The 20,436-nt window shown below is 42.0% G+C and overlaps 1 protein-coding gene across 1 annotated transcript in view; it reads left to right on the top strand.

Moving 5' to 3' along the window:
- LOC120981463 (piRNA biogenesis protein EXD1-like) overlaps positions 1-20,436 on the top strand; it is a 144,417-nt gene that overhangs the window by 105,437 nt on the left and 18,544 nt on the right. Inside the window, exon 9 of the mRNA XM_040411002.1 lies at positions 15,817-15,897. Coding sequence (XP_040266936.1) covers positions 15,817-15,897 — 81 coding nt within the window. The remainder of the gene's footprint in view (positions 1-15,816; positions 15,898-20,436) is intronic.

The following is a 20,436-nucleotide window of genomic DNA, read 5'->3' as shown; positions in this document are numbered from 1 at the left end:
GGGAAAGAACCTATGTCAGATATAGCAGTGGAACACTGTCACATATGGATCCATGCATGGATGCGTTTGTATATAGCTGGTGTGGTGTTCTACTGCTATCATGACATTTGATACTCTACCTTAATTTTATTATGTATACTGTTTTTATTGATGTTATATTTCACGTTTGATTTAATTGACTAACTGATGACTATATGTGGATGCATAAATTATCAATGCATATTGTAAAACACATGAGCACTGCTACATCTGGAAAATAAGAGGTTAAAGTGTGCTTTGCCTCCTCTGCTCCCCCGCCCTGCAGGTGAGGGGCAGTGAGTAATTAATCTACAAACCAACATAAAACTACCAGAGATAACACAGCTCATTGTTACGACTAAGAACTATTGTTCGAAACGCGTCAAAGTTGCTACACTTGTGGGTGGATGTCCTGTCTAAACTGTCTACTGCCTGAATAAAAGACGAAGATTTTAGCTACCAAAATCGTGAGTGCTGGAATTTTGTTGTGCTTCATACTAAAGTCCATCCAGTTCAGTCTGTTATTATGCAAGTTGATCCAGAGGAAGGGAAAAAACCCTCATTTTAGGGGAAAAATTCCTGCCTGACTCCAATCAGGATAACTCCCTGGATCAAAGACCCTTCTCCAGAAATCGAATAACTATAACCTGTAATATTATTATGCTCAGGCCCCTCTTGAATTCCTTTATTGTACTCACCATCACCACCTCCTCAGGCAGAGAGTTCCATAGTCTCACTGCTCTTACCGTAAAGAATTATTTTCTATGTTTGTGTAGAAACCTTCTTTCCTCCAGACACAGAGGATGTCCCCTCGTCACAGTCACAGTCCTGGGGATAAATAGATGATGGGAGAGATCTCTGTACTGACCCCTGATATATTTATACATAGTTATTAGATCACCCCTTAGTCGTCTTTTTTCTAAAGTAAATAACCCTTATTTTGATAATCTTTTAGGGTACTGTAGTCCACCCATTCCAGTTATTACTTTAGTAGCCCTCCTCTGAACCCTCTCCAGCTCTGCTATGTCTGCCTTGTTCACAGGAGCCCAGAACTGTACACAGTAATCCATGTGTGGTCTGAATAGTTATTTGTAAAGTGGCAGGACTATGTTCTCATCACTGGCATCTATACACCTTTTGGTGCAACCCATTATCTTATTGGCCTTGTGTCACGCCTTGCCCTGTGAATGTGCGGAGATCTCTCAGACTGGCTGCACATGTCTGACTTCTTGGTTATTTTTGATTTGGGTTTGAGCTGGATCCACCTTCCTTTAGGTGTACTGGGTTTCATTGTTAGTGAAGCTATTTATCCCTCCTTCCCCCCAGTAGCCTGTGTGGGTTATAGTTCTTTCCTGGGAGCTCTTGATTTGGGGTGGATCGTCTGCGCCATCTCTGCTCAAGATAAGTCCTCTCCTTCATTTCCCTTTGTGTGTTTTTGTCTTGGCCTCTAGGGAGATGCTTGCTTCTTCCTGGTTTGAAGAAGCAGGTTGCCTCTTCCCTTTTTCCCTGCTGCTTAGGGTTTGCCCAGGGTGTTCAGATTTAGGCACGAGGGCATGTGCATATCCACCCTAAGGGTATGCACATGGGCACAGCAGTTTAGGGAAAGCTTTTAGGGATCGCTAGGAGGTGACCCTTTTCTCCCTAGCTTTTGGGCCTAGTCGTTTGTTCTGTTTGTTTTCCTGTGTTTGGTTATTTCCCTGCTTACCTACCTACCGTGACACCTTGGCAACAGCTGCCTGACACTGGTTTCTACAGCTTAGTTTGCTGTTCACTAAAATTCCTCGGTCCTTTTTCATGTCAGTGTTACCTAGTTTTTTTCCATTTAGTATGTACTGGTGACTTGTATTATTCCTTCCCATGTGCATAATCTTACATTTGTCAGTGTTAAACCTTATCTGCCACTTCTCTGCCCAAGCCTCTAATCTATCCAGATCCATCTGTAGCAGTATACTTTCCTCTTTGGTGTTAATCACTTTATACAATTTAGTATCATCTGCAGAAATTGATATTTTACCGTGCAACTCCTCTAAATATATTGAAAAGAATAGGGCAAAATACTGACCCCTGAGATACTCCACTAGTGACAGTGACCCAATCTGAGTGTGTACCGTTAATAACCACCCTCTATTTTCATAGCCAGTTAATTACCCACATACAGACATTTTCCCCCCAGTCCAAGCATTCTCATTTTATGTACCAATCTTTAATGTGTCACAGTGTGCTTTGGAGAAGTCAAGACCTATGACATCCATTGACCTACCCAGATCCAGTCTGGAACTTACATCCACATATAAACTTATTAAATTAGTTTGACAGGACCGATCCCTTGTAAACACGTGCTGAAACAGCATTATACTCTTTTATTTTCATTGAGGTACTCCAGGATAGCATCTCTTACAAAACCGTCAAACAGTTTACCCTCGACAGATGTTAGTCTTACCGGCCTATAGTTTTTCAGCCCTGTTTTTTTTTTTTTTGTTTTGTTTTTTACCTATTTTTGATTATTGCCACCACATTTGCTAATCACCAATCCTGTGGAACAGACTCTGTCATTATAGAGTCCTTATATATCAGAAATAAGCGTTTGTCTATTACATTCCATAATTCTCTTAGGATGCCATCTGGATCCGGTGATTTGTCTATTTTAAGCTTCTTAAAACGTCACTGTACTTCTTCCTGGGTCAGACAGGCCACATTTAATGAGGAGTTTACTTTGACACTCTGCGTTTCATCTGACATTTGATTTTCCTCAATGAATACAGTCAGGAAAAAAGTATTTAGTAAATTCTCTTTCTCCTCTCTACAACTCTTCCGATTACTTTTTTTTACTACTTACTGTTATACTACTTAGAGGACCTTTCATGGGTCCAGAGCAGACATTATGAAATAACTAGCAGGTTATGTAGGACATAGTGCAGGGATGTAATATCGCTTACTAGTTTGTCTGGGCGCCGCTCCGCTCGCCTGCTGCGCTCTTGACTTTTCCCGCCTGGTATGCTAATGAATAGCAACGGTACAGGGAGAAGGAGACTGCCCTGTTTCTCAATGGGCATCGCCTTCTCCCTGGCTGTAGAGCGGTCCAATCGCAGTGGAGAGCATCACAGCAAGGGAGAAGGTGAGTTTTTTTTTTTTTCTCCCAGGCTGTAACGCTCTCCGATGCGATTGGACAGCGCTACGGCCAGGGAGAAGGAGACTCCCATTGAGAAACAGTGAAGTCTCCTCCTCCCTGTACTAATGCTATTCATTAGCATACCAGGTGGGAAAAGTGAATGGGGGGCACAGCGGGCGAACGGAGCGGTGCCCAGACCCATGAAAGGTCCTCTTTAACATTTTTATAACTGAAGAACATTTTAGAGTTAGTGTTACTCTCTTTGGCAATGAGCCTCTCTTTCACAAGCTTGACTGTCTTTCACATATTCTATTTTTCTCCTTGTAGTTTTTTTAGTGCTGCCTCGCTATTTTCCGTTTTTTTGTAATTTAATTGCTTTTTTTGTAATTTATTGCAGTCTTTACATTTCTATTTATCCAAATTGTATTTAAATTATTTTTTTTTGTTTGTGACCCTTTTGTTCCCATAAGGTATGTTTCTCTCACAATAAGAATTTAGGATGCTTTTAAAATTATCCCATTTAGTGGCTGTATTTTTATTTTTTAAGACATTGTCCCAGTTAGTGATGGACTCTCTAAGGCTACTCTCACACTTGCAGCAGAGTGATCCAGCAAGCGGATCCGGCGAAACGTATGCCAACTGATGGCATTTGTAAGATCCTGTTCAGTCTGAAAAATGCATTGAAATGCCGGATCCGTCTTTCTGGTGTCATCCGGGAAAAAACTGATCCGGTATTTATATTCTTCACATTTTTTTCGGTCTGCGCATGTGGGCGGATCTAGCATTCCAGTATTTTTAATGCTGGATCTGGCACTAATGCATTCCTATGAAAAAAAAAAAGCTGGATCCGGCATTCAGGCAAGTCTTCAGTTTTTTTGGCCACAGATAAAACCGTGGCATGCTTCGGTTTTATCTTTTACCTGATCAGTCAAAAAGTCTGAACTGAAGACATCCTGATGCATCCTGAACGGAATGCTCTCCATTTAGAATGCATGGGGATAAATCAGTTGTTTTCCAGTATAGAGCCCCTAGGACGGAACTCTATGCCGGAAAAGAAAAACGCAAATGTGAAAGTACCCTAAGCTGGTAAAATTTAGCTTTTCAGATGTTCAGCGTATTTGTGCATCCCTGAAAAGGGTCTGGTAAGACTGTTCACGTCTCCCCGGACGGAACAGTATTTTGTCTTTACCAGCCGGGTACCATTCCTTTGGTCCCTATGTGTATGTATGTCTTATTTATGTAGTGAGTTTTATTAATCTGACATTTTTTGACCTTATTAAAAGTTACATTTTAAATAACGATACTCCCCCCTCTTGCAATAGGGGCCCATTGTCTGTTCTCGCCTTGGAGTGTTTACATAGCCTGAATTGCATCAGTGCTCTGAACAATTTATTGCATCCCTGAAAATACAACCTTTTGAAAGACAACTGGGAGTTTATTATATTATGGTTGTTATTGCCCAGATGCCTTCCCGATCTGCACGTCTGTTGTTCTGTCAGGTCTATTGGTTAATATTAAGTCCAGTATGGCCGTCACTCTCGTCAGATCCTGTATCAGTTCGGAAAGGTAATTATATTTAGCGTTTGCCAAGAACCTGTTTCCTTTTATGAAATATACAAGTTTCAGTTTCCCAGTCTATATCTGGTATAGATAATAACAACTGGTCCCCCATAATAACAACCTCATTATGATTTGCCGCCTCATCTATCTCCTTTAGGCATCTTGCACACGAACGTGTGCGCCCCGTTCAGTGGGCATTCTGCATCACGGCTGCGGACCCATTCACTTGAATGAGTCCTCAAATCCGGTGGTACGGAACCCTACGGAGTGCTTCCGTGGGATTTCGTCCTGTACTTCTGTTCCGCAAAAAAATAGAACATATCCTATCTTTTTACAGAACGGCCGAATTGCGGACCCATTAAAGTGAATGATTCCGCGATCCTCTGCGGCTGCCCCATGTACGGTGCTCGTGCATTGCGGCCCGCAGCACGACCACGGGGCGCACACGTTTGTGTGCAGGAGGCCTTAGTAGTAGACTTTATGTGGACTCTGGTATATTAGATGGCTTATAATAATCTCCTATTAATAATTTATTATTGTTTTTGCCTCCATGTATTTCTACCCACAGTGACTCCACATGTTCATGTCCCTCACTTATATATTCCTGAAGTGTGGGCTTTAGACAGGACTTTACATAAAGGCAAACCCCTCCTCCTCTCCGGTTTTTACTATCCATTCTAAACAGGCTGTGATCCTGTTAGTCAGGGATGCTCAACCTGCGGCCCTCCAGATGTTGCAAAACTACAACTCCCAGCATGCCCAAATATGAAGGTTGAAGATAAATAGGACCACTTTCCGGCGCTGTAGGCGCATAAATCGATCCGCACGATGGCTTGGATGTTTTTTCTTTTTATTTAATGATGATAAAGCTGTCTACGCGTTTCAAGGGCGTACAGCCCTCTTCCTCAGGACAATATGCTTTACAGAGCGTTGATGCGCCCTGCAGGAGAAAAAGGGGGCGTGGTTAAAAAAAATAAAATTTAAAGAGCTTTATCTACAATGGGCACTCGCTCCAGTAAGTAGAAAGACACTCCTAAGTTTTATACTTGTACATAAAATATATAGATACACAAGTAAATAAATATATGCATACATACGATAGGTTTAGAAATAGCAGTAAAATTGAGGACAAATAGGAGTAAAAAAATGTATAAAAAAGATAAAATGACAACAAGAATAAAATCCATATAGAGGTTCACACCTGCTTAGTTAGGCAGGCGGAAACCTTACAGACATAGGGGGTGGAAGCGTGGGGGTTATGGAAAGCGTATTTTTAGTATGTTAATCAGACAGATAAAATAGTAGAATTACATTAGTGGATGCCTATGTGTTAAAAATAGAACAAGTATGTATATGTGAACCCTTTGGAATGATATGGATTTCTGCACAAATTAGTCATAAAATGTGATCTCATCTTCATCTAAGTCACAACAATAGACAATCACAGTCTGCTTAAACTAATAACACACACAGAATTAAATGTTACCATGATTTTATTAAACACACCATGTAAACATTTAAAGTGCAGTTGGAAAAAGTATGTGAACCCCTTGACTAATGACATCTCCAAGGCTAATTGGAGTGAGGTGTCAGCCAACTGGAGTCCAATCAATGAGATGAGATTGGAGGTGTTGGTTACAGCTGCCCTGCCCTATAAAAAACACACACCAGTTCTGGGCTTGCTTTTCACAAGAATCATTGCCTGATGTGAATGATACCTCACACAAAAGCGCTCTCAGAAGACCTACGATTAAGAATTGTTGACTTGCATGAAGCTGGAAAGGGTTATAAAAGTATCTCCAAAAGCCTTGCTGTTCATCAGTCCACGGTAAGACAAATTGTCTATAAATTGAGAAAGTTCAGCACTGCTGCTACTCTTCCTAGGAGTGGCCGTCCTGTAAAGATGACTGCAAGAGAACAGCGCAGACTGCTCAATGAGGTGAAGAAGAATCCTAGAGTGTCAGCTAAAGACTTACAAAAGTCTCTCGCATATGCTAACATCCCTGATAGCGAATCTACGATACGTAAAACACTAAAGAAGAATGGATTTCATGGGGGGATACCACAGAGGAAGCCACTGCTGTCCAAAAAAATATTGCTGCACATTTACAGTTTGCACAAGAGCACCTGGATATTCTACAGCAGTACTGGCAAAATATTCTGTGGACAGATGAAACCAAAGTTGAGTTGTTTGGAAGAAACACACAACACTATGTGTGGAGAAAAAGAGGCACAGCACACCAACATCAAAACCTCATCCCAACTGTGAAGTATGGTGGTGGGGGCATCATGGTTTGGGGCTGCTTTGCTGCGTCAGGGCCTGGACGGATTGCTATCATCGAAGGAAAAATGAATTCCCAAGTTTATCAAGACATTTTGCAGGAGAACTTAAAGGGCTTCTGTCACCCCACTAAACCGTTTTTTTTTGTTTTTGTTTACTAATAATCCCCACACTGCGAGCTCTGCATACATAAGTTAAATAATAATTTTGGTTCAGTAGAATTTGATAAAAATCTATTTTTAAAATATGCAAATTACCTTGCTACCAGCAAGTAGGGCTGCTACTTGCTGGTAGCAGCCGCATCCTCCGATCCTAATGACGCCCCCTCAGCATTGTGATTGACAGGGCCAGGGAACGGAATCGTTCTCTGCTGGCCCTGCCTGTTAGCATTCAAAATCTGGCGCCTGCGCCGCGGCCGTACGTATCTTCAATCTGCGCAGGTGCACTGAGCCGCTCGCTCCTCAATGCGCCTGCGTCGGGTGTAGATGTGACGTCATCGGCGCAGGCACATTGAGGATGGAGCGGCCGAGCGAGTGGCCGCCTCTCAGTGCGCCTGCGCAGATGAAGATATGTACGACCGCGGCGCAGGCGCCAGATTTTGAATGCTAACAGGCAGGGCCAGCAGAGAACGATTCCGTTCCCTGGCCCTGTCAATCACAATGCGGAGGGGGCGTCTTTAGGATTGGAGGATGCGGCTGCTACCATCAAGTAGCCACCCTACTTGCTGGTAGCAAGGTAATTTGCATATTTTAAAAATAGATTTTTATCAAATTCTACTGAACCAAAATAATTTAACTTATGTATGCAGAGCTCGCAGTGTGGGGATTATTAGAAAACAAAAACGGTTTAGTGGGCTGACAGAAGCCCTTTAAGGCCATCTGTCCACCAGCTGAAGCTAAACAGAAGATGGGTGTTGCAACAGGACACCGACCCAAAGCATAGAAGTAAAACAAAACATGCAATGCAACAGCTCTCTGCAAACCAAATAAAGTACAAAAATGCATAATGATTGCTAGTGCTATACTTATAAATTAGAGATGCTTGGCAAATCATTTTGTACAAAATTATTTGAGCCCGTCTGCCGCATGTCAAGGTGATCTCTGTAAGACGGGTTCCTAACACAAAATTCTACCTGTTATGTGCCATGACGGCTACCATACAATTCAGGGGGTGTAGGTTCCACATCCATGCTGGGCCTGCTTTAATTTCTGTCATCTTTGGTGCCAAAAGGGCCTCCATTATATCCAAGGAATTCAGGTACCAACATGCATGCCGAGCCCACTCCACACCACTCCTGGTGCCAAATGGCCACCAAAGAATGCAATGAGAGTCCACACTATACCTCTCCTGGTGCCAAATGGCTTTCCCTTCCTTTGAGGGATATCTGGCTTTCACTGTGTTGAAGACCCATAACTGGGGCTCCACGGTTATTTTGCATATCACTGTTTCCCAGGGAGCTTTGCACTTTGGATTGCTGTGTCGAGACTCTTAAATGAGGCTCCACAGTGTTTTCTGTAGCTGGTCTCCCTAAGATCAGCTATTGTTTTGTTTGAGTGGTCTCCAAGGCATTGCTCCCGGTTAGCCAGAATCCTACTCCACACTGATGAGGGGCAACACCCCGAAACAGCTGTCTGTGGATGGATAACTGGCTTAGGTTTTCCCCGTCACATCCTTAAAGCTTGTAAAAGAGCGGGATCTTGACATAGGGGCCACTTAATATGGTGGATTTGGTGATCTCTGTAATGGGGACACCCCTTTGCTCGGTTTTCCTTCCTTTGAGGGATATCTGGCTTTCACTGTGTTGAAGACCCATAATTGGGGCTCCACGGTTATTTTGCATATCAGTGAATAAGGGAGAGCAGGCTAAGCTATATAAGCATAGAAGTAAATCAACAACAGAATGGCTTAAACAGAAGAAAATACGCCTTCTGGAGTGGCCCAGTCAGAGTCCTGACCTCAACACGATTGAGATGCTGTGGCATGACCAAGAAAGCGATTCACACCAGACATCCCAAGAATATTGCTGAACTGAAACAGTTCTGTAAAGAGGAATGGTCAAGCATTACTCCTGACCGTTGTGCACGTCTGATCTGCAACTACAGGAAACGTTTGGTTGAAGTTATTGCTACCAAAGGAGGTTCAACCAGTTATTAAATCAAAGGGTTCACATACTTTTTCTACTTGCGCTGTGAATGTTTACATGGTGTGTTCAATAAAAACATGGTAACATGCAGACTGTGATTGTCTATTGTTGTGACTTAGATGAAGATCAGATCACATTTTATGACCAATTTGTGCAGAAATTCTGTAATAACCGGTGACACGCACAGGGAGGGAAAAGGGAAAGCCCTGCCCAAGGGAGAGGGAAAGGTGGTGACCCCTGACTCACCTTGCGGCTGACACCTGACTGCCCTGACGTCCCTAGACTGGTTCCTCACCCGTGCGGCGATCACGTGCCTAAACCCTGGCTTTCCCTAAAATGAGCCCTAGATAGTGAACGGGCCGGTGGGATTGCTAGTCCGCACCACTGACACTAAGAGGGAAACACCAGGGAGAGGACAGACAATACAGACCAACACATACACCCAGGTGGGCGACCACAGCAGACCAAAAAGGTCCAACAGGGATCCGGAGGGTAGCGTTCTGGACCAACAACAGAGAACGCAGCAACACAGCTCCAGAGGGTCAGAATAGATGTCCAGGCAGGAAGCTCTATATCTGGCAACCAGAGAAGTGTGAGAGGGGAATATAAGGAGGTTGGGAGTGCTGGACAAGGAAAAGCTGAGGAGAAGGAGCTACGGATCCCTGAGTGAGCCAAAAGGGTTTGCAAAGCAAACCCAGAAAGCTACCATAAGGAAACAGCCCTATCTTACATAGAGCGCGCAGCCAACCGCTGCGACTTCCTGACCCCGGGTATAACGGAGTCAGGCGTGGTTCTAGACACCCTCGTGACAAATTCATATCATTCCAAAGGGTTTATACTTTTTCTTGCAACTGTATAGTGCACCGTATGGGGGTGCTGCTACCAATCGCTGGCTTGAAGGCTTATTGGTTGTTACACCCTATGCGGTGTTGCTAGAGAAGGGCATTGGGTTTGGGTCGAAGCATCGTAATGAATTATTTGTTATGAGAGAGTATCTGGGAACAGTGTAATGGTAGATAACCGATTTTCATAGATTGCACTGTTGGAGGGAATTATTATAAAGGAAGATCGTCACTTTGGTGGACTGGTACTGTTGAAGTTGTTATAGAATGGTCTCGGTTATTTATTTAACACCATGTGGAGTGAGCATGTCTAGCTGTTATATCCAATAGACTTCTCTTTTCTGTAGGTTCTCAAACCTATTACATGGATTTTCGGGTATAAAGTCGATCGGAGTGATTATGAGCTTGTGTTTCTCTTTTTCGGGGGTGTTTGCCTGGAAGACACCGTGCTTTAAATATTGTTTCTGGATGTTGTATCTGTGTTGATGGACCCGGCAATGGAGAGCTTGTGTGCTGCAGCCTACATCTTTTAGGCCACATTCACATTCGATCAGATATATGACGTAGGATGAATGACATGTAAGATGGTATTTTATTGGGAATGTAGGACTGTTGTGGTTGGAAGTAAAAGTTGTTTTGTTGTGTGTGATGATGCTGCAACACAGACAGTTCTTTGCCCACATCTGTAGCTCCCCTTCTTGGTGTCGTTGTTAGGTGTGTTTTTTATTTTAGGTTCCATGTGTTGTTTTGGTCTACTTGGAGCCAGTATGTTTTTAATGGTTGGTGCTCTCCTATAAGTAATTTTGGGGATGCTTGGAAGGTATTTGGTCAGGTATGGGTCCTGTCAGAGAATATGCCAATGTTTTTCAAGGCTTTTCTGAATATATGGGTTGGATGTGTTATACTGAGTGATGAACCGTACCTCTTCTGTTGTTTTCTGGATGTTTGTAATGGCATTTTTAATGAGTAGTTTAGGATAGCCTTTCTCCTTGAATCTATTTTCCAGGATTTTAGTTTTTAGTTTGTAGTCTTCATCCTTGGTGCAATTGCGTCTTATTCTCCTACATTGACTGTAAGGTATATTTTTTAGCCACTTTCTATAGTGAAAGCTGGTATAGTGGACCGCTATGGGGACTTGGGTAGCGCCGGCCTTCGCTAATATATTTATGGGGCAATTTGAAGAAAAATTCATCATAAATCACCCCATCTTTTAAAGGCTTTTTTGTTTTTCTATTATTCTTATTGCATTGTACTCATTATGAGCTAAAAATCATTTTTTAAATTGGTCTTTATTAAAAATATGGCTTCATTTTTTCTGTACAGAGCTGACATGCTCTAGAAGCACCCTTTGGATTTTCTGTCTTTTCCGTCAGACCAGGAGCAGATGCACTCTTTATCTCTGCTCTATGACCTCCTAAACACTCATTATAGCTCGGTTCTTATCTTACTGATAGGAATATGGCTTAAATAAGTGTTTGTGACCTCTTAGTAGTTTAGAGATAAGGTTTATTAGATGACCGTCAAGTGATAGTACCAGTCACAGAGCTAGAAAAACAGTTAACCCTGTGTGACAGAATGGCTCAATATTTTAAAAATTGTTTTTAGCCATAAATGAGTATCATGCAATCATAAAAAATTTGCCTCCGAAGGTGTACATAGCCTTTAAGGACCAGTACAGTTATAAAGTCACTTTGCTGAGCTTATATAATAGAAACTACCCATAAATTACCCCATTTTAAAATCTACACCCCTCAAATTATTCAAAACCTATTTTACAAACTTTGTTAGGGTACTTTCACACTAGCGTTTTTCTTTTCCGGCAAAGAGTTCCGTCCTAGGGGCTCTATACTGGAAAAGAACTGATCAGTTTTATCCCCATGCATTCTGAATGGAAAGCAATCCGTTCAGGATGCATCAAGGATGTCTTTAGTTCAGTCTTTTTGACTGATCAGGACAGAGATAAAACCGCAGCATGCTACGGTGTTATCTCCGGCCCAAAAAACTGAACACTTGCCTGAATGTCGGATCCGGCATTTTTTGTTCCATCGGAATGTACTATTGCCGGATCCAGCTAGAATGCCGGATCCGTCCTTCTGGTCTGCACATGGAGAGCCCGTTAAGGAGAGCCCGTAACGTCACCGGATCTCAAGCAAATTACCTTGCCCTGTGCGCTAACTCTTCCGTTACTGATAATACAACAGTCTGCGTCCGGATCCGGTTGTATTATCTTTAAAATAGCAATGACTGATCCGGCATGAACACCATTGAAAGTCAATGGGGGACTGATCCGTTTTCTATTGTGTCTCAGTAAAACCATTGACTTGAATTGGAGGTCATGCTGGATCCGTTTTGCTCCGCATCCCATGACGGAAAGAAAACTGAAGCTTGCTGTGGTTTGCTCTCCGGTATGGGAACACAACCAAACGGAACGGAATGCATTTTGGAGCATTCCGTTCTGTTCAGTTTAGTTTAGTTTTGTCCCCAATGAATGGGTTTTTCCGGATCTAAATTTCAAAAGTGAAATGCAAGTGTGAAAGTATAATTAGTTTTACATGATCTGCCCTCAGCAAAAGCGGACTACACTCGTACACGGCTTCTTATTGTATTTTCCTTCTGTAATAGAGTATGATAAAGAAAGTTGCTCTCACATGCAGCCCATTTTCACTGGGTTCTCCTCCTCTTTACCGTTATCAGCCAAATAACACACAGCTGGGAAAGGCCTGCGTGCCAAAGCATTGCTGTTATGTGCTTTTGTGTGCTGCTGCTCTAGTCATTCTCTATGGGACAGTTAAGCGCTTTACTCGGCTATCTCCGGTAGACCTATAGAAAATTAATCAGATACTTACCAGTTTTATGGTGGGACACAATCAAATATAAAACTTAAGTCCGCTTGTTAGTTAGATAAGCATCTAGCTTTTTTTATTTGCTTTACTGCCTTTTGGGGTACGGTATTCCATAGCCTGACTGCATTAACAATAAAAACCTTTTCCCGTATTGATGTACACTGCGTGCAGAATTATTAGGCAAATGAGTATTTTGACCACATCATCCTCTTTATGCATGTTGTCTTACTCCAAGCTGTATAGGCTCGAAAGCCTACTACCAATTAAGCATATTAGGTGATGTGCATCTCTGTAATGAGAAGGGGTGTGGTCTAATGACATCAACACCCTATATTAGGTGTGCATAATTATTAGGCAACTTCCTTTCCTTTGGCAAAATGGGTCAAAAGAAGGACTTGACAGGCTCAGAAAAGTCAAAAATAGTGAGATATCTTGCAGAGGGATGCAGCACTCTTAAAATTGCAAAGCTTCTTAAGCGTGATCATCGAACAATAAAGCGTTTCATTCAAAATAGTCAACAGGGTCGCAAGAAGCGTGTGGAAAAACCAAGGCGCAAAATAACTGCCCATGAACTGAGAAAAGTCAAGCGTGCAGCTGCCAAGATGCCACTTGCCACCAGTTTGGCCATATTTCAGAGCTGCAACATCACTGGAGTGCCCAAAAGCACAAGGTGTGCAATGCTCAGAGACATGGCCAAGGTAAGAAAGGCTGAAAGACGACCACCACTGAACAAGACACACAAGCTGAAACGTCAAGACTGGGCCAAGAAATATCTCAAGACTGATTTTTCTAAGGTTTTATGGACTGATGAATTGAGAGTGAGTCTTGATGGGTCAGATGGATGGGCCCGTGGCTGGATTGGTAAAGGGCAGAGAGCTCCAGTCCGACTCAGACGCCAGCAAGGTGGAGGTGGAGTACTGGTTTGGGCTGGTATCATCAAAGATGAGCTTGTGGGGCCTTTTCGGGTTGAGGATGGAGTCAAGCTCAACTCCCAGTCCTACTGCCAGTTTCTGGAAGACACCTTCTTCAAGCAGTGGTACAGGAAGAAGTCTGCATCCTTCAAGAAAAACATGATTTTCATGCAGGACAATGCTCCATCACACGCGTCCAAGTACTCCACAGCGTGGCTGCCAAGAAAGGGTATAAAAGAAGAAAATCTAATGACATGGCCTCCTTGTTCACCTGATCTGAACCCCATTGAGAACCTGTGGTCCATCATCAAATGTGAGATTTACAAGGAGGGAAAACAGTACACCTCTCTGAACAGTGTCTGGGAGGCTGTGGTTGCTGCTGCACGCAATGTTGATGGTGAACAGATCAAAACACTGACAGAATCCATGGATGGCAGGCTTTTGAGTGTCCTTGCAAAGAAAGGTGGCTATATTGGTCACTGATTTGTTTTTGTTTTGTTTTTGAATGTCAGAAATGTATATTTGTGAATGTTGAGATGTTATATTGGTTTCACTGGTAAAAATAAATATTTGAAATGGGTATATATTTGTTTTTTGTTAAGTTGCCTAATAATTATGCACAGTAATAGTCACCTGCAGACACAGATATGCCCCTAAAATAGCTAAAACTAAAAACAAACTAAAAACTACTTCCAAAAATATTCAGCTTTGATATTAATGAGTTTTTTGGGTTCATTGAGAACATGGTTGTTGTTCAATAATAAAATTAATCCTCAAAAATACAACTTGCCTAATAATTCTGCACTCCCTGTATATTTAACATTTTCACCATATTTAATGAATGTCCCTTGTCCTTTATAAAATTATTCTTGTGTCATTTCTTTGTAGTGACAACACACATATTCATGTAAATTAGATCAGCTCTGAGACATCTTTTCCAAACTGAACAAGACAAATTTCTAGTCTTTTAATGGCCTCTTTTCACACGAGTATATAGCAATCTGTCCATAATCCAGCTCTGGAATACACATGTGTATTGTAAGGGTATTTTTAAGTATTGATTGGTTCTGTCCCTTTAATTCTGTTCCATTTTATTATTACCATTCTATGTAATGATGTGCCTTGTAATCTAGTACTCTTCCCATATTGTGTTGATAAGACCACATTACTTAGTTATCTCAGTTATATCACGTGTGCTGCACACTGGAGGAGGGGCTAAAAGGTTTAAACTCTGTGGCACACATACATTCGGGGGTCTCCACCTGAAACTTCATCCTAGGTAGGATGTAAGTTTTGATTTGCCCTATATCAGTTACACCCTGGTGTATTAGTCATGTGTTATAACGTGGTAGAAAGCTGTGTGTTATAGAATGATAGACTGAGTCTCACCCCATTTAGGCTAGTGATGTATTTACTTTTTATTATTCAGTATGTGATTTGTCTCTTGTTATCTTATATTTAATCACACTTAGTAAATATATTTATTCACTTAGCCTACATAAGCTTATTCATTCGGAAATCTTTTGAATTCTCGTTACGTTACAAAATGGATTCCGGATTATATACCATCCAGATTGTTTTCAGTATTGCTTTAGTAATTCATCTGATTTACATGCATATTTTTCCTTCCTGCATTTTGGTGGACTACCCTAGACTATAATGGGCGTATTTAGAAGCAAATATGCACAAAACTCAGACATGCCGCGTATTTCAAATACTGACAGAAATCATGCGCCCATCTGAATAGCCCTATTCATTAGCAATAGCTGCATATTCCAGTACACAAAATACACACCATATACACATTGCAAATACTCATGTGAAAGAGGCCAATGTAAGAGACCATCCATCCAATTTAACATTCTACTCTCCCGCATATGAGCCCTCTTCAGCTGTCCTATATCCTGTTTACTGCACGGAGCCCAAAACAGAATCCTATATTCATGGTGTGGTCTTACAAGGGATAAAATGTATAGAGCGTTAATATTAGTAAGATCTTTTGTGAATGCCAGTTAAAATATGTCTTTTAATGTTATTGATTGCTTGTAAAATCTTTTTAATTCAATAAGGGCAAATATGATAAATGTAAAATAAATATTTCCTGTTTAGGTTGTTCATGACGGCCGCTGGCTTGGGAGTTTTTTGTCCCACCAATACAATGTGGAACTTAAAAATGTCTTTGATACACAGGTATGTTTTGAAATACAAATACACAATTGAGTATCCTAAATATAATTAATAAGTTGACTATAATTGCAGAATAATTTTAAAAAGAATTCTCATTGATGTTTGAGTTGCAATAGAGTTTAAAGGAAACCTGACATTTCGGATATGCAATTTTATCTGTTCACAGTGCCATATTTATATGTTTATGGGGCACTGGAAGTAGTTCTTATTGCAGTATTCTAACTAGTAAATGCTCTGAAAATGTACTTTTAATCTTCTTCCTTCTGTATGGAAATACGTAAGTATGTTTAAGTCAAGAAGGCAGGCGTTTTACTCCTACAAGTCAAGGTTTTCCTGCCTCTGCCTCGTGCAGTTTGATTGATTTCTTGAGGCTGCAAGAGAACATCAATTAAGATGCAGGGGCGGGCGGGGAAACCTTTCATTTTAAGAGTAATAAGTGGTAAAAATACAATTTTAATAAAGTTATTAAAAGGAAATCCACCTTTTCACTGAAAAAGTTTTTAAATGGAAAAGAAATACCCTCCACATACACTAAGTTGTATCACCACTTCCGTAACTACCTAAACTATGCAGTGATCACATCATTTATTCCACATAGTGAGTGCCATTTTTACTTATATGCCACTCAGAAAAGGAATAAAAAGCAATCAAAATGTCTTATTTACATCCAAATGGTACCAAAGTCATCTTTCAGAAATAAAGCCCTTACACTGCGCTTTTGAAGGAAAAATAACAGTTATGGGTTTTGGAATGCAAAAATTCCCAAACATTTTCTTCTTTTTTTTAAATGGAATTTTTATTGTGCATCTCTGTGATCGTACTGACCCAGAGAATAAAGTTAGCATGTTATTTATGCTGCAAAGTGTTAATAAAAGCTCATCAATGAGTTAGGCTACTTTCACACTGTTGTTTCTGGGTCCGCTTGTGAGATCCGTTTCAGGACTCTCACAAGCGGCCCAAAACGGATCAGTTCAGTCCCAAAGCATTCTGAATAGATAAGGATCCATTCAGAGTGCATCAGTTTGGCTTTGTTTGGTCTCCGTTCTACTTTTGAGGCGGACACCAAAACGCTGCTTCCTGGCCTCGGTGAGGTAAGAGCCGTTTTTTTTTCCTGAAGTGTCATTATTGCATATTGCAGTCTGACACTTCAGCTGTTTAGTATGGCTGTAAAGCTGATCTGGGACTGCTTTTACTGGGATAGCCAAAGTGCTGGGTGGGTGGCTACTCCCCATGTTCCAGGCCGGGTCTTGGCAGGCTTATAAAAAGCAGTCAGCACTATCAGTTTAGTGTGTATTTTCCTCCATGTTACAGTGAAGCTGTTGAGTCCTCTAGGCTGAAGACTGCAAACACACGTGCAGGCTGCCTGGAAGCCTGCCAGTGAACTATTCTGTGGCTGAGCATTCAGCCAGTTGTGAACCCACACCTAGGATTCCAGGTGAACATTGTTTTGTTTTTGCTGTGTGTGAACAAGCACCAAGACTGTTATGTTTTATTGAGTGTGAATAAAACACTGAAGTTTGATTTACAACCTGGTTCCTTGTCTCTATACTGCATCCGCTAACCTGTCTACAAGAGCAAATCCCCACACCCCTTAAAGGCTATATGCACCTTTGGGGGTAATCTTATTTTTTTTTATTATTATTTCATTGTACTCATTTTGAGGTGAAAATCTTTTCCCATATCATCACCATGACGGCCACAAGGAGATTGACCCATGACCTCTGTGGGGGCAGGAAACAGAGAAGAGGTTAAATTGCCCCCTCCCACCACCACACCTCAGTGTTCCTGTCCCCACTGTGTCCAGGGTCAGAGAAGAGTCTCCCTGCGGACTGGCAGGGAGATGAAGATGGGAAATTGAATTGTTTCCTACACTCTTTTTTATTTTTATTCTTCTCCAGGAGGGTCCGAGGACGGTCTCCTGGTTTACCTGAAGCTCATCGGAGCTCCCCCAGTCCGCCGGCGGCCGCGTGCTTATGCTGGGCTGGGGGTATCGGGAGGGCTTGCTCTGGCTGGTCTGGAGCCTGCTCCCGGGCCGCAACTTCCTCCTCCTCCTCCCCAGTGGGTCGGGCTGTGTAGCGGCCGGCGTGTGCGCACGCCGACGTCTGTGATGTCACTTCCGGGTTCGGTCTTGTGACGCAACCCGGAAGAAAAGCACAGAAGGCAGAGCTGTTTGAATAAAAGGCGGGATGGCCATGGAACGCTGATCTGAGGTCTGTAAGTACTGTGTATGCTGTTCCTACTTCCAGAGTATGTCGGGTCCCGATCTGCAAACTGTCCTTTCGGTCATACAGTGGACAAAATAAGGCTGGTAGGGGGAAAGGCAAGTCAGGCTGCTGGGCTTATCCCAAGGGGGGTAAAGGAAAAGGTTTACTTCTTAAGCCCCAATCTAAATTTGAAGACAAACAATGACGCCATTGTAGGGGGGAGACTGAAGAATTTCCTAGGTCCATGGGCGCTAATATCAAAAAATCCTTGGGCCTTGGATATCATTCGGCAAGGATACAAGATCGAGTTCACCTCCCTCCCCCCTCCAAGATTTGTCGTAACAAAGATGCCTGCCAGATCCTCCAACCTGAATATTTTCCAGGGAGTCCAAGACCTGGTAAAAAAGGGAGCAGTAATCCCAGTTCCCGCGTCTCAAAGAGGTCAGGGGTACTATTCAACCCTATTTTTAGTAAAAAAGAAGGAAGGAGACTTTCGAACTATTATAAACCTGAAACAACTGAACAAGTTTATTCTTTACAGGAAGTTCAAAATGGAGTCTCTGAAATCCATAGTACCTCTGATAAAGCTAGGAGCATTTATGTGCTCGGTCGACCTGAAAGACGCTTACTTGCATGTTCCCATTCACCCAGATCACCAGAGATACCTAAGGTTTGCGATCCTAGACCCTTTCAATCAGATTCTCCATTTTCAATTCATAGCGCTACCCTTCGGGATTTCAGCCGCACCAAGGCTGTTCACCAAACTGGTGATAGAAATGATAGCTCCACTCAGACAAGAAGGGTTAAATATAGTGCTGTACCTGGACGATTTCTTAATTATAGCAGACTCAAAGGAGCTCCTACTGTCAGACTTGGAAATATTTTTATCCCGTCTGTAACAGCTAGGATGGATTGTGAACCAACCCAAGTCTGTTATTTCATAATTTTACATATGGCAGAGAACTCTTGGCTATATTGTGTTACGAAATAAGGACCAGAATGTCTCTGCAGTCAGCCTGCATTTTGCAGTTGCACATGCTGGTGATGTATCCCACTTACAGGTTAAGGGCATAGAAAGAGTTTTTCTACCGCCTAGGGGGGGAGATCACAGGAGGAAACTCCTTAACAGGGAGGCCTTCTGGATCTTCTAGCTAGAATCTCGCCAGCCCTGTGGGTTGAATAGACGTCATGATCTCATTCTACAATATTGATGTGGGACCACGTCGTCTTTTCTACTACACATACGCTTTGCCACCAGTACTTTTGCTCTCTTTGTATCTGTATTTTTATTTAGCTTAATGATTGCTGTTTTAGTGACTTGATTTACTTGTATGTGAGTTTTTCCTTCTGCTGGTTTCTGCCATTGGTTAAAGAGGTTTTCTATTCTGTCATGTGCATGGGAACGCTTCCTTGGGTCTCCACCTCCCAGGTGATTCCTATCAACCTGGGGTTAGTTTGTGTTACTTAAGAGGGAGCACCCATTTCATATACATGTTTGTCATGAGGAAGGACCCACATTTCTTTGAGGTCTGAAATGCATTGACTGTTTGATGTACACCTGTATGGATTTTAATTCGCTGGAATAAAGTTTTTCATTTTTTCACCGAAGAGAGCTGGATTTTCTTCTCTTTTTTATTGCATATACCGCATCCAGGAGCGGCATCCGTGCACCTCTGGTGATTCTACTATTGCAGGTGAGAGCTGCCTTACGTCTTCTTCTATTGCTTACCTGGTGGCGTGCACTCCATGCAAGGACTTTGAATATATACAGCGAGCTTTTCCGTATTCTTTTTGAACATGGCACATATCTCATTACGCCCTGTGGAAAATGATGATAATAGGGTGAAAAGGATGAATGCCATTTTTGATGCTCCTAAACAAGAATTACAGGATGTACTCAATATGAAAATGCAGATGTCAACATTAGAAAATCTTTTACTTAAGGAGTTACGGACATGGTGGGATGCCACTTCACTACAGAAATATATTGACAAAAAAATGATCCCTCGTGGCTTACGGATTAAGAATAATCCGACCACCATCTATTCCGACTCCTTTGTCTCACAATGGCAAACTATTTTATCGGATTGCTCATTTAAATTGATGGAGCTGATAGTATACCATGAACAGGATTCCCTCTGTTCTGAGAGAAGAAATAAAAGCAGCACAGGACTTGCTATCAGCCCATACCAACATGCCAAGTTTTCGCGGATGCAGACAATAAACTTAAGAGCAATCTTGAAAAGGTAGAGGAGGATCTTATACTCTTTAAACAGAGCAAATTTAACAGGGATCTGCTTGATTACAGCAACAATGCAGTTTATACCTGGGCTGAAAT

Source organism: Bufo bufo, chromosome 11, assembly GCF_905171765.1.
Source record: "Bufo bufo chromosome 11, aBufBuf1.1, whole genome shotgun sequence".
In the NCBI taxonomy this organism is placed as follows: domain Eukaryota; kingdom Metazoa; phylum Chordata; class Amphibia; order Anura; family Bufonidae; genus Bufo; species Bufo bufo.
The sequence above is the reverse complement of the archived record's forward strand: the minus strand, read 5'-3'. Positions and strand labels throughout refer to the sequence as shown.